The sequence below is a fragment of the Bubalus bubalis genome, chromosome 9 (assembly GCF_019923935.1).
Source record: "Bubalus bubalis isolate 160015118507 breed Murrah chromosome 9, NDDB_SH_1, whole genome shotgun sequence".
NCBI classification, from domain to species: Eukaryota; Metazoa; Chordata; class Mammalia; order Artiodactyla; family Bovidae; genus Bubalus; species Bubalus bubalis.
The window spans coordinates 29,250,130-29,263,930 of NC_059165.1; the positions used below are offsets into that span (position 1 = coordinate 29,250,130).

At 36.7% G+C, this 13,801-nt stretch overlaps 1 protein-coding gene across 4 annotated transcripts in view; it reads left to right on the top strand.

Moving 5' to 3' along the window:
• SSBP2 (single stranded DNA binding protein 2) overlaps positions 1–13,801 on the top strand; it is a 315,423-nt gene that overhangs the window by 278,622 nt on the left and 23,000 nt on the right. For all 4 annotated transcript variants that reach the window (XM_025292262.3, XM_025292260.3, XM_025292263.3 and 1 more), the window contains 2 exons: positions 9,000–9,035; positions 10,778–10,832. In XM_025292262.3, the coding sequence (XP_025148047.1) occupies positions 9,000–9,035; positions 10,778–10,832 (91 nt within the window). The remainder of the gene's footprint in view (positions 1–8,999; positions 9,036–10,777; positions 10,833–13,801) is intronic.

Consider the following 13,801-nt stretch of genomic DNA (forward strand, 5'->3'; position numbering starts at 1 on the left):
TGCTGATGCTGAAACTCTAGAACCTGCGGGCCACAACTACTGAGCCCATGTGCTACAGCCACTAAACCCCACACACCTAGAGTCTGTGTGTGTACTCCTCAACAAGAGACATCACCACCACGAGAAGCCCACACTCTGCAATGAAGAGCAGCCCCCGCTCACCAAAACTAGAGAAAGCTTGCACTAAGCAGCAAAGACTCAGCACAGCCAAAACTAAATAAAATTATTTTTTTAATTTATATTTTTAATTCAGATAAGAATATGATTTTTACTTTTAACTTCCCTTATGCTGAGTATAACAGTATTGGCCTCTAACTCTTACTTGGAAACTTACAAGTCTGCCAACCTTTTTATTTTTTATGTTTTTCACAAAGAACTGTACATTTGAGCTGAACTGTAAAACAGGTTCTAATCATAAAGTAGCAAGCACTTTTATCAAAAACCTGAATTAGCTTTGTCAGGAGATACTTTTGATTATATGTACCAACCTAACTAGGCTCATACTGAAGGAAAATACTACTGGATCATGTATCTGAAAAGTCCAGATATAAATTTGCTGGGGGACACATTTGGCTCCAGGGGTTCAAATAACACCATCAGGACCCTGTCCCTATTCATCGCTTACCCTTGTTCCACGAGTCTGGCAAGAAGGCTGTGTGAAGCTCCAGATTTGTATCCTCACAGCTCCCTGTTAAGCACAAAAGAGCACAACTCTCATCAGTTAAGCACAGGTACTGGAAGTAACTAACTGAAGTAGATTTGCTTAGCTTGGATACATAGGCTTATTCATGAACCAGCTATGACCCGGGGGGACAGTGCTCTATCCACCAGGCCCGGCTCACACACTCAACCCCCTGAGCCCTGCCTGAACCACATGGAAAAATAAGGGAGATATGGTTCAAAGAAAATGCAGGGAACAATTGGCAGAAGAGGGGCTGAGCAGAAACAACAGATGATCAGTACAGCACTGTATTCATCAACTCACTAACTTGACAGGAAACAGAAAACTTCTGTAAGGAAAAATGAGGATCTACTAGAGTGATTAAGCCCAAGAGAAATACAAATATTTTACTCCAGGTAGGAGCTTTGCCCTATTAAAAATAGATGCTCATTTTTTTAAAAGAGCACTAAAAAATAAAGGAACATTTTCAGCTTTACAGTGACACAGAGAATGTTCCCCTCCCTGGTTTCTAGTGAACTGAATTTCAGTGCATATAAGGTAGTTTTGAATTTCACAGTTGATGAAAACTCCTTAGCTAAAATAAAATGTTAAGCTACTTAGCTAATCATTTTTTAATAAAGCCAAAGAGAACCTCTAGGTATTCTGCTATTCATCTACCATGGCACCAATCATAAATACTAGGAGTCAGAATTTCAGGATTTTTGGATTGTCGTCACATCTCTTGAATTTTCTGTCTAGCCTAACCAGACAAACATATGGCCTTAATTTTTATTATCTGTCAAATAAGAGATTTGTGTAGTTCTTTGATTCTGATCTTCTAGCTCTCTGGTCTTATCTTCTATATCTGCATTTTCATCTTAATGGATATTTTGTATAGTATATGGGGGAGGGGTGGAGGGAAAAGATTAATCATGCTGGGGAAATTCTGGTGACTGGAGGTAGAGAAAAGCCTGGACAAAAGTAAAGAGAAGAGGGATTGTAGGAAATGTGTGAGGAAAAAATATTAGATTCTTAGTGGCTGGAACATAGCTTTGGAAGGCAGAGAAGGCAGCAAAGCTGGAAAAAGAAAGATGGACCATGATGTGTTCAGGGCTTTGAATGCTGAAAAATCTGGAATTATCATCTGTGTGGAACAGAATTTTATTTTAGGATGATAGTATATAAAATGGATACATAGTGAAACAATATTGAAAGAGTCGAGTAACGGGCCTTACAAAATGCTGCCAGAGTCTGAGGTAGAGCAGTGGAGAAAGGATGGAGGAGATAAAAATGTGACACATGTAATCAAAAACAACTGGTGATTGTTGGATTTAGAGATAAAGAAATGAAGTTGAAGGTGATTTCAGGTCTTTGAGACTAGTTTTCAGGGAAAGATACACCCAGTTGAATGCAGATTCCAAAGAATAGCAAAGACAGATAAGACCTTCTTCAATGAACAAGTGCAAAGAAATAGAGGGAAACAATAGAACGGGAAAGATTAGAGCTCTCTTGGAAAGAGATCGGAAAAAATTGGAGATGTCAAGAGAACATTTCAAACAAGGATGGGCATGATAAAGGACAGAAACAGGAGGGACCTAACAGAAGCAAAAGAAAATTAAGAAGAGGTGGCAAGAATGCACAGAACTATACAAAAAAGGTCTTAATGACCCAGATAATTATGATAGTTTGGTCACTCACCTAGAGCCAGATATCCTGTAGTGTGAAGTGGGCTTTAGGAAGCATGATTGCAAATAAAGTTAATGGAGATGACAGAATTCCAGCTGAGCTATTTCACATCCTAAAAGATGATGCTGTTAAAGTGCTGCACTCTGTATGTCAGCAAATTTAGAAAACTCAGCAGTGGCCACAGGACTGGAAAAGGTCAGTTTTCATCCCATTCCCGAAGAAGGGCAATGCCAAAGAATATTCAAGCTACCATACAATTGCACTCATTTCACATGCTATTAATGTTATGCTCAAAATCCTTCAAGCTAGGCTTCAACAGTACATAAACCAAGAACTTCCGTATGTGCAAGCTGGCATTAGAAAAGGCAGAGGAACCAGAAATCAAGTTGCCAACATTCATTAGATCATGGAGAGAGCAAGGGAATTCCAGAAAAACATTAGTTCTGCTTCATTGACTATTCTGAAGTCCTTGATTGTGTGGATCACAACAAACTGTGGAAAATTCTTAAAGAGATGGGAATACCAGACCACCTTACACCTGTGTCCTGAGAAACCTTGTATGCAGATCAAGAAGCAACAGTTAGAACTGTACATGGAACTATGGACTGATTAAAAATTGGGAAAAGAGTACAACCAAGCTGTATACTGTCAACTACTTATTTAACTTATATGCAGGGTACATCCTGCCAAATCCCAGGCTGAATGACTTACAAGCTGGAATCAAGATTGCCAGGAGAAACACCAACAACCCCAGATATGCAGATAATACCACTAATTGCAGGAAGCAAAGAGGAACTAAAGAGTCTCTTGATGAGGGTGAAAGAAGAGAGTGAAAAAGCTGGCTTAAAACTCAACTTTCAGAAACTAAGATCATGGCATCCAGTCCCATCATTTCATGGCAAATAGAAGGTGGGAAAGTGGAAACAGTGACAGATTTTATTTTCTTGGGCTCCAAAATCACTGCAGACAGTGACTGCAGCCATGAAATTAAAAGACTCTTGCTCCTTGGAAGAAAAGCTATGACAAACCTAGACACTATGTTTAAAAGCAGAGACATCACTTTGCCAACAAAAGTCCATATAATCAAAGCTATAAAAGTTTTTCCAGTCGTCTTGTACAGATGTAAGAGTTGGACCATAAAACAAGCTGAGCACCAAAGAATTGATGCTTTTGAATTGTGGTGTTGGAGAAGACTTTTGAGAGTCCTTTGGACTGCAAGGAGATCAAACCAATCAATCCTAAAGGAAATCAACCCTGAGTATTCATTGGAGGACTGATGCTGAAGCTGAAGCTTCAGTATTCTGGTCACCTGAGGCAAAGAGCTGACTCACTAGAAAAGCCCCTGGTCCTGGGAAAGATTGAAGGCAAAAGGAGAAGGGGGTAGCAGAGGATGAGATGGTTAGAGAGCATCACCAACTCAATGGCCAGGAATTTGAGCAGACTCTGGAAGATAGTGGAGGACAGAAGAACCTGGCATGCTGCCGTCCATGGGTTCACAAAGAGCTGGACATGACGTAGCAACCCATCATCATCATCGAGGAGGATGGGAGTAACACAGAGTGAAATGAGGACATGGGGGAAACGCAGGCTTAGAGCGTAGGCTCTGAGCTTTGCTTTTGGAATGTTAAATTTCAATAATTTGTAAAGCACCACCTTTGATTCTTCTACAATGCCTAATGTGTGTTTCTGTAATTGTGCTTAATGCATTATAATAAATCTATAACGTTCAACCTCTGCTGAGTACCCGCTGATGTGTGACCAGCAGTTTTTTATTTTCCCTTAGTCACATGCCCTTCCTACATTCCTTATCCTTGGCCCCTTTTCTATCAGCTAAACTTGTCTCTTATTTTACAGTGGCGGTGGGGGGGAACATTAGACTCACATTTCTTCAAATTCTACACTTCAGTATTATCAGACCTTTAATCATATTTCTTTCCTCTTGTCTTAGTAATGTTCTTCTCAATGCTAGCCATTTGGTCTGGTCTCTTTATCCCACCTCTTCATGTTTCTACATATCTTGCTCTTTCATTTTTTAAAGGAGTCTTCATCTATCCCTTTCTACTGGCTGGAACTTTCCCTAACAGTGTGCCAATTAACAAATCCCAGGACAACTTAAAACCCCCAGTCTTGCTCTCTTCTCGAGTTGGAAGGGATAACTGAGAGAAGACTTCTCTCAACCCTTCATCAGTGTCAAACCGCAGTCCCGCATCTCCCACCCTGACTCTGTCACCACCATTCTCCTGGGCAGTGGGTTCCTTGATGCTCCTCCTTTTCATTCCTGGGCAGCCGTGCAATGCCAGAAATACAGCAGGTGATGGACGAAGACCAGTTAAACTTCTGAACCGTTTCAGTTCCTGGTGATCTTCCACTTAGCAAAACTAAGGACTTATTTTCTGTCATCATACCTGAACTTTGAAATATTCAGCACCTTGGTTTTGTTTTAAATGTCTGTTAATTTCTTTTCATTTAAGTAATGTTTTCTTCCATATTTGTACTAGCATATTCCTTTATATTATTTATTCTTGGGCGTGTCACAGAGAAGTTGAAAGACAAGCCCAGTAAGGCTCAAAAGTAAGCCCAGTTTAGGCATTTCCTAGCCAGCCTGCTCCTACTTTTTGCTTCTTAAAAGTCTGCCTTGACATTTTATAGAATATTTTCTCCAGGTTTTCCTCCCGTCACATTATCTACCCTTTTTTTTAAGTTAATTTATTTTTTAATTGAAAGATACTTTACAGAATTTTGTTTTGTTTTCTGTCAAACCTCAATATGAATCAGCCATAGGTATACATATATCCCCTCCCTCTTGAACCTCCCTCCCATTTCCCTACCCTCTAGGTTGATACAGAGCCCCCGTTTGGGTTTCCTGAGCCATACAGCAAATTCCCATTGGCTATCTATTTTACATATGGTAATGTAAGTTTCCACGTTACTCTCTCCATACATCTCACCCTGTCCTTCCCTCTCCCCATGCCTGTAAGTCTGTTCTCTATGTCTCTTTCTCCATTGCTGCCCTGCAAATAAATTCTTTGGTACCATCTTTCTAGATCCCATGTATATGCGTTAGTATACCATTATCTACCCTTTTTTAACTGGTAATGTTCTTTAATTCCAATCTTGGGCTTTTTTTCAGTTTAACGTTTTCAACTAATGAAACTAAACTATCGTTTAGTTTCGATAACTAAACGTAATCAAATCCTATATTAAGTATTGTGCATGGCACACAATGGGGATTTAGTTAATTGAAACTTTATCTCTTGTCCTGATCTCCAATGAGTTCTTAACCACTACTTCTAAATATCTGTTGATCGGTTTTAACTCAGTGTCTACTAGAGCTTTCGAATATATCAGACATTCCCCAAACCTGTCCCCTGCTTCCTAAACTCCCTATATATGAATTAGTAGCACCACCATCCACCCAGTCAGCATGTTGGAAACCTTGGAATTTCCTTACCTTCTCACCCAGTTTGTCCCCAAGCCCTGCAGAGTACATTTGCAAAGTCTGTCAAATTCTCTCATCCCTATTTATCTTAATCAGCATTGCCTAGAACACTTTTTACCATCTCTTGCCTAGACTTTTTGCAATATTCTCCTAACTTGTATTCATGCTCCATGATGCCTGTAGAGTTATCTTACTAAAATACATAAATTTGAACATGTCTCTCAAAACCTGCTGTTTCCAACAGCATAAATTTAGCCTGACCATGTAGCCTCATCATTTATTATAAACATTTATTATAGCCTCATCATTTTCCACAATTGCCTATAAGTCCCACACTGCAACAACTGTAAAATTACATACCATTTCCCTAATAAACTGTGTAGTACTTTCACATTTGTTTATTAAATGCCGATCCTTCTCTTTGTCCTTGTAATGGACCCCCACTCTCTCTCTTATTCCCAGTTTCCCAGCTCAAATACATCTTCTGTACCCACATAGTACTGCTTCTATCATTGTTGTATTTGGTTTCTCAGACTAGGCTGACAGACACTGCTGTTATTTATGAAAGTTCAGATTCCATAACGTGCTAGGGATAAGAGCCCAAATGCTCCTCTTCTCTGAATGAGGGCAAGGACTACGAGGTAGAAAACAGTGAGTACAAAAGTTTGACAGGGCAAAAATGGAAATAAACTGAACTGGAGGGGGTAGCAAACTTTTTAAAGTATTTTAAAGTATAATAAATGTTTATATTTAATGGTGTTTGAAGAAACCATGAAGAGGGGGAAGTTAGTACTTGTGAGAATGCGATGTTCAAGAGGGGCTAACTTTGGAAATAAAGACTTCTTTTCCCCCTACCTGAGATGAATGGATGAAATTTTAAATCTATAAATAATGAAGTGTTTAGTTGAAGATGAAGGCATAGCAAGAATTTGATGGCTTTAATGTATGACCAAAGGACAAAGTACTAACTCAGGATAGTTGAACCACCGATAAGGGCCAGTTCACAAAAGTCAGTTGTTAAAAATTCAGGAACTTTGTCAGCTGATTGTTAAAATCATTGGTAGCTTGAAATCTGCCTTATAGGAATATTTACACAGCATAAATTGGCACATACTACAGATTTGGAGTTTTTCCCTCAAGTTTACGGCACACCTCTAGAATACTTTGGAGCTTCCATAACAGCTGAGCCAAAATGCTTCCAGATGTTAATGAAAACTAGGTTAAAGCTGGAGAACATGATCACGTGTTGGACCTTGTCAACCTTGTTTTGTGTTCCTTGCCAGGCACTCTCTACCATAAAACAGAAAAGTTGGCTAGAAGATGATCAAAAAAGAGCTGGGAATTAACAAAGTAGACTTCAGGATAATGAATTTAAGATATTAGAGAGAGAAAGAAAATGCTGGAATTGTGATGGGATAAGATTCGGGTTGGAATATAGAATGTTGTTTGTGAGTGTCATGAAGAACAAGAAAGATGTCAGTCAGGAAAGTTGTTTAGATCTTAGATCTCTGTGCAAAAACTTTTAGGATGTAGTCATGCTCATATATGGAAAAAACTGGGCTTGGGGGAGGGGCGCGGGGAGGGTATTTCTGTCAAGTAAAGGCAGTGAGTGTGTTCCTAACATCTAAAGAGTGGTTTTTTTGGTTGCTAAGTCATGTCTGACTCTTTTGTGACTCCGTGGACTGTAGCCCACCAGTCTCCCATGGACACATGGAATTCTCAAGGCAAGAGTATTGGAGTTGTTAGATCATACCTTGAAGTTGCTTAAGGATGACAGTAGGCAATAGAGACCGAAAGAACGTGAGCCTGGTGTTTAAGTTATAAGGAGATGAAAACTGGAGCCAGCAGATAAGTTGGTGATTTGGAGACAGCAGGTACACATATTTAAAATAAATAGCAGAGGATGGATGATTGATCGTGAACTGCAAAAGACCCAAGAGAGCAAAGCTGTATTCATTCACCCAGTCGAGTAAATGTACAGTGCCATAGCGATCCTGATGCTCACAGACACAATCACCACCACTAACGATACTGAGCACTCAGTAACGGCCGTGTGCAGTGCTGAGTTACACAGAAGGTGCCCGAGCAGAGGCTCAGACGCCTGTGGTCTGGGCTTAACGCCAAACAAGGGCACCAAACAATGAGGAGAGAGTTTTCAGAAAACTGAATATTAAAATCATTAGAAAAAGTATAGCTTTGTTGTCTTTCTGCTTTATGATTTCATATTATTTTTATGTTTAATTAGAAGGAAGGTATTGATGTAGAGGGAGCATTTGGGTACAGACACTATAATCTTTTCACCATTCTTAAGGTCCTATTTTAGCCCTGGCTGTCTTACTCCAAGATGATAGTAATTTACTGGCTTTTTTCAGAATAAGGCAAAAATATCTCTTCTAGATGTGCAGAAGATGAAAGATGTAAGCTAGTGAGCTTGTGTGAAAAAAAGAATATTTGGATCAACTTCTCTATTAATATCCACACTTAAGGAGTTATTTTTAAATATATGTTTTCCAGTTTTCATTTCTTAAATTTTCATAGCAATGTCATATTAATATCTTGTAATCTCTAGAAAAGAGCTTGGTTAAGAGCTTGATTTGAAGAGAATGAGGGACTATGTTACCCATATTTGATCCCCACAAATTAGTAGTCCTCGGAGACTTAAATTAGCAAAATATTTTGCATTCATTATATTGTTTTCTAGAAGCTAGTTAGAAAGGAAAAGGGGAAACAGGTTTATATATCAAGTATTGACCCATACTGCATGAATATAGTAGCCTGAAACCTGTCTCTAAAAAAATAATGTATCCCAGATGCACATAAATTAGAAATTGCATCTGTAAAATCTACTAATTTGAAAAATTCTGGTTTCTGGTTTTTAGCTGCACAAATATATATCTTTCTAATAATAGAATAAGTGTCACTAGTATCAAGCAGTGAGTATAACTGCCCTGAAAGCAATATAACTTGAAACTGTAATTCTGTCTAAATTCTTCTTGACTAATATCCTTTCCCTTTTTTAATAAATTCAAGATAGGTCTGCATTTTATTCAGTTTTCTAGCACTCAGACATATATAAATGCCTTTATCCTTTATTATCTTTTGTGATAAATTTTAAAACTTGATAAAAGTTAGAAAATAGATTCATTTTAGGTCAGTCTCCTTACTGCCACATGAATCAGAATATGTCTATTTTTCGTCCTGTTCATGTTCCAGATACCATACTCCTCAGCGTCTCCTGGGAATTATGTAGTAAGTACATTTGGGTTTGTTTGCTCATAAGAATTGATGTTACGTTTTATTTGGGCAATGAAATAGTTGTCCAGATGTTAAGAAGAGCCCCTGTGTATTGGCCAAGAAGTGAACATCTGATTTGTATTGAGTTGTTTCGTCTGCCAACCTCAGTACATATGTTGATGTTCATTAGTGAAACAGTTATCAATCTGGCCAAAATTGCCCTGAGTACTGTGTTTTACTTCAGCATATGTTTCTGTAAGCCAGTACAATACCCTGTCCAATCATGAAGAAGCACCCCCGGTTACACAGTGATATGCTTGAATTTGTAGTTCTTCATAATCTACACCCCCACACCACCCCATTGCCATACACAGAGTCTAAGAAGACATTAAACTTTCTCCCAATCACAAAGAGAATCCGATAGCAGAATGACGACTAATAATTTGGGAGAGAGGTGTTAATTTTCACTGTTAGAAATCGAGAGCACTTATCATTTTGTACATGTTAATAATTTCCAATGATTTATATTTGTCGATTCAGCGGGTTTTACATGATCTCTTGAACTTACAAATGACCTTTTAACCATCATCACATTAGAATCCATGCTGTGTCTAAAGGCCATCACAGAAGATAATTTGTTATACTGTTTAGCAGAGAAGCAGGAATAAATGGTAAAACGGAAAATCTTTCCCAAGGAAATATTCATAGGCGGTGGTTAACCAGAGTAGGAAAAGAGAGTCCTTTGGAAGATCAGTATCAATTGATCAGTTTTACTTTCCATGGAGACGGTGTTCTATGAGCACAGTGGAAAACACAGATGGTTTTGGACCTGTGAACTTAGTGCTCTGAATTCCCTTAAGCTGTACAAACTAAGAAAGTAACTTTTTTCATGTTCTCCAATTTTTTCTTAAAGTCAATTAAAAATACGCTTCATATATAGTCTTATGAAATTGTAAATTTGACATATTTAAAAGTAAATTTAAGCTGTTTAGTAAATAGCAATACATGTATTATTTGGAACAATTAGTGGACTATGTCTGTGTACTCAGAATGAAACAAAAACCTCGCTGTTTAAAAGTTAATTTGACTATGTCCCTCTGAAAATTCTCAAACTCATTGCCTGAATTATCCATTTTGGTTGTGTGAAATAACTGAATTAACTTTAGAGTCACCTAACATCCCTTTCAAATTGATTGTACCTACAGCCTTAGGAGCCCTCACATTAGTCAGCATCACCTCTTCTAATTGATGCGATGGCTGAAGGTACAGTGCATCAGAGATGTTGTGGTTGAGACTGAAAGAAGAAATAGCATCAATATATTTTTAAAGCATATGAATATCTTTTGGTTTTCAAATGCCTATAAAAACCAATGATACAAAATACAAGAAAATTACAGTAAACTAAATCATAAATACAAATACACATGAATTATTTCTATTTTATGGATTTGTAAAGGCCCTCTTAAATCGTTTCTCCTTAACCTCATTATACGTGATGTGATTAAGTCATGAATTATAAATCAGTGTTATAGGCTCACTGTTTTGAGAAACTTGTCAAAACAATCTTAGTATATTTAAGCTAAATTATATTTTGCATAACAGTGAAATGATTGTGCATTCAAAGAAAGTAAATTATGGAGAAAATATATTGCCTCTGCTGTTTTCAAATTGGATTGTGATAAAGTCTAACTTCTGTTTTTCCTTATATTGTTAAATGCAATGCCTTATTTTCACTGACATTTTGTGTACTTATTTAGGGTCCTCCTGGAGGTGGAGGGCCACCAGGAACACCCATCATGCCTAGTCCAGCAGGTACTGTAATTGAATGAGCCACATGGGTATTTCTCAGAGTACAATAATAGAGTACAGAAACTGTTATGAGGGAAAGTTAGTAGTATCCCTTATCTCATTGGCGGTTTCATAAGTTGAGTAGAGGTGGCAAGCAGGAGGAAATAGTGCTCTTCAGTAACTGTTTTCCAATTACTTTAAGCATTTAGAACACTTCCGTTGTGTAGGTAACAGATTTAACCAGAATGAAAACTGTTGATCTGTATGAATTGCCCAATAATTTTATCTGACTAGAAATTTGCTTGAAACTGTGGAAAAGATCCAAATCTCACAGCTTGAGAAAATTTCTGCCCAAGTAACACATGACATACATGGACCCACTAGGTTTAATACAGCAAATCCAACTCATTGTCTCTAGCATCTAAAATAGATGTGGATGTGCTATCAACATCATTTATCCTGCACGTCTATAGGTATTTATTAGTTAGCTAATCCACTATGTAATGGGGGAAGTTTTTTAATCTTTTAAACTAAAATACTGGAATTTTATTCCTGGAATCATGTAATATGATTATTTTAAATGCCTCTCTCCTTTGAGACTTAAATACAAACTAGTGAATGTATTGTGTCTTGAGGCCTCTAGTGATATTAATAGTACACCCCTCTTAGAAGTGCCTGGCAGCATGTAGCAAGAGCCATGAAAAAGTTCACACCATTTGACTCCATAATCCTGCTACTAGAAATGATTTGAGGTATAGCCCAAGACTCATGTACAGTGATGCTCACCTGATATAGCCAGCAGTAGACTAGAAACAACTTTCATGCCTAATCCAATTTTAGTGATATTTTTAAATTTTTATGTTTTATGGACCAAAACTTTAGCCATTAAGATTACTGTCAAAGAACTTTTAATGACACAGAGAAATAAATGTTCATGATTTAATACAATGTGATCACAATATTATTTTTAAATATATTACAAAACTTCTGGGTAATGAAATATGTGGGAAATTTTTATAATTAGAAAATAATTTTTATTATGTTGCACTCAAATTCATATCTTATGAATTTGTTGAAATCTAAGATATATAGAAGTTTGAAATTAAGTATCATTAATCATACCAATAAGTATTTTAAGTTTTGAAACCTTAATTTAGAAAAAGCAGAAATTTGATTGGTTCAGAATTTTACTTTGGTTCACTAACTCTTTGGAATGAATCATAAATGTTTCATAGATCTCTGTCCTCAGAACATCTTCAGTGAAGTGAAGCAGAATTCATTGAAGATAGAATTATATGAATTGAACATCTTGCCCACATTTGCATTCCTTTTGCTGAAGTTAGGGTTTAATTTATGAAGGTAGCATATGATTAACAAATATTTCACTTGCAGTACTTAAAGAAAATTTTTGGAGTGACACTAAACTCCGCAGGCGATAAATAATCTGATCAATTCTTCCTTTCAAGCCAAAAACTGCCACCAGTATTGCTGGCTTTTCTGCATGCTCTTTTATGTACTCATTCTTGATCAGTCAGTCCTCTAATATGAAGCCAGTATACCCCAGCCTCCAAAAAATAGGTGCCAGAATATCTATGGTATAGTTTTTTTGTATATAAATCAGACATTTTCTAAAAAAATACCAAACTTATTCCCTCAATGTTTTTTCATTTTCAGATGAAATTCTTTGGATTAGTCTTAAAAGCAATGAATTTTCTTTCTGCATATTTTAAAATATACAGCCCATTTTCCTTTCAAGTTAATTACTAGAATTAGTAAGACTAATAAAGGTGAAAAGCCATTAAGTTTTCCTATGTTTAAAAAACAAACCCAGCTTTTCTGAAAGATAAGTTTTTATGGGATAGCATTTATGCCATGAGTTGAATCTAAGTTAGCAGGTATTTATTGTCTATAGTGTACAATATGAGTAAGACATGGCCCCTTTCCTCCTCTCAGAGAACTTATAACCTAGTTTGAAGCCAGAGAGAAGAATAAGACAAAATATTAACTATAATGCAAAGTATAATTCATGGGTGGAGGAGCACTCACACACTTTTAAGTATCAGGGGAAGTAAAACTTCTTGGAAGAGGTCTCATCGGCAGTAGGCCTTGGAGAGAGAGAGAGTCATCTCAGTAAGTGGAGACTGGGTAGAGAAGACACTTGGAGGAAAAAGAACAAAAATAAGGTGATGGAAAAGGATGCACGTATGCAGGAAGGAAAAAGTAGCCTGAGTTGACAAGCATATAGTATACATAAAAATGTAAAAATACTTGAGGCCACAAAAGTACATTAGAAGCTTACTTAGTATAAACAGAGGTCAGCCAGAGGTGGGCATTTCAACTTTCTTAATAATATGATTTGTTAATCTAGATGTAAAAAATAATACTTAGGATTATGGATCACTGTTTATAAACAAAGGATAAATGGCATCTTACTCTAAAATAATAAATTAATGTGTAATAATCACAAAATAAGAGGATAAGTAATTGCCCATTTCTCACTCTACAATTATTGCCATAAGAAAGCAAATGATTTTTATCTTCTGCCTTAAATCAGTGTAAAACAACTTTTTCAAAGTAGAAGCCTACAATGTTTTATTTAAGAGAATTATATAATTGTGGGAAAATAGAAAAACATTTTATAACTAATAGTCTCTAAATATAAAATATTAAGCCTTTCACTTTAGGCTATACATTAGAAATACCTATACTCAGACTTAATTAGGACTAGTAATAGACATGAAATGTAATATGTTACATGTATTTATATGGATATACACTACAGTTATTTTTATTATAATGAATCAAAAATAAAATGACTGAAAAAAATTTTATTGGAAGTTGTACTAATGAAAGCTGGCTTTTACTTCAAGCAAGAGAATTTTCATTCCCGTTGTATCATCTTGTTGTAATCTCTTTCTTTGGGAAGTAAGCCAGGATATTCCACCAGCTTTTATCATTAGCTAAATAAATTTTTTTAATTGGTATATTAAGAA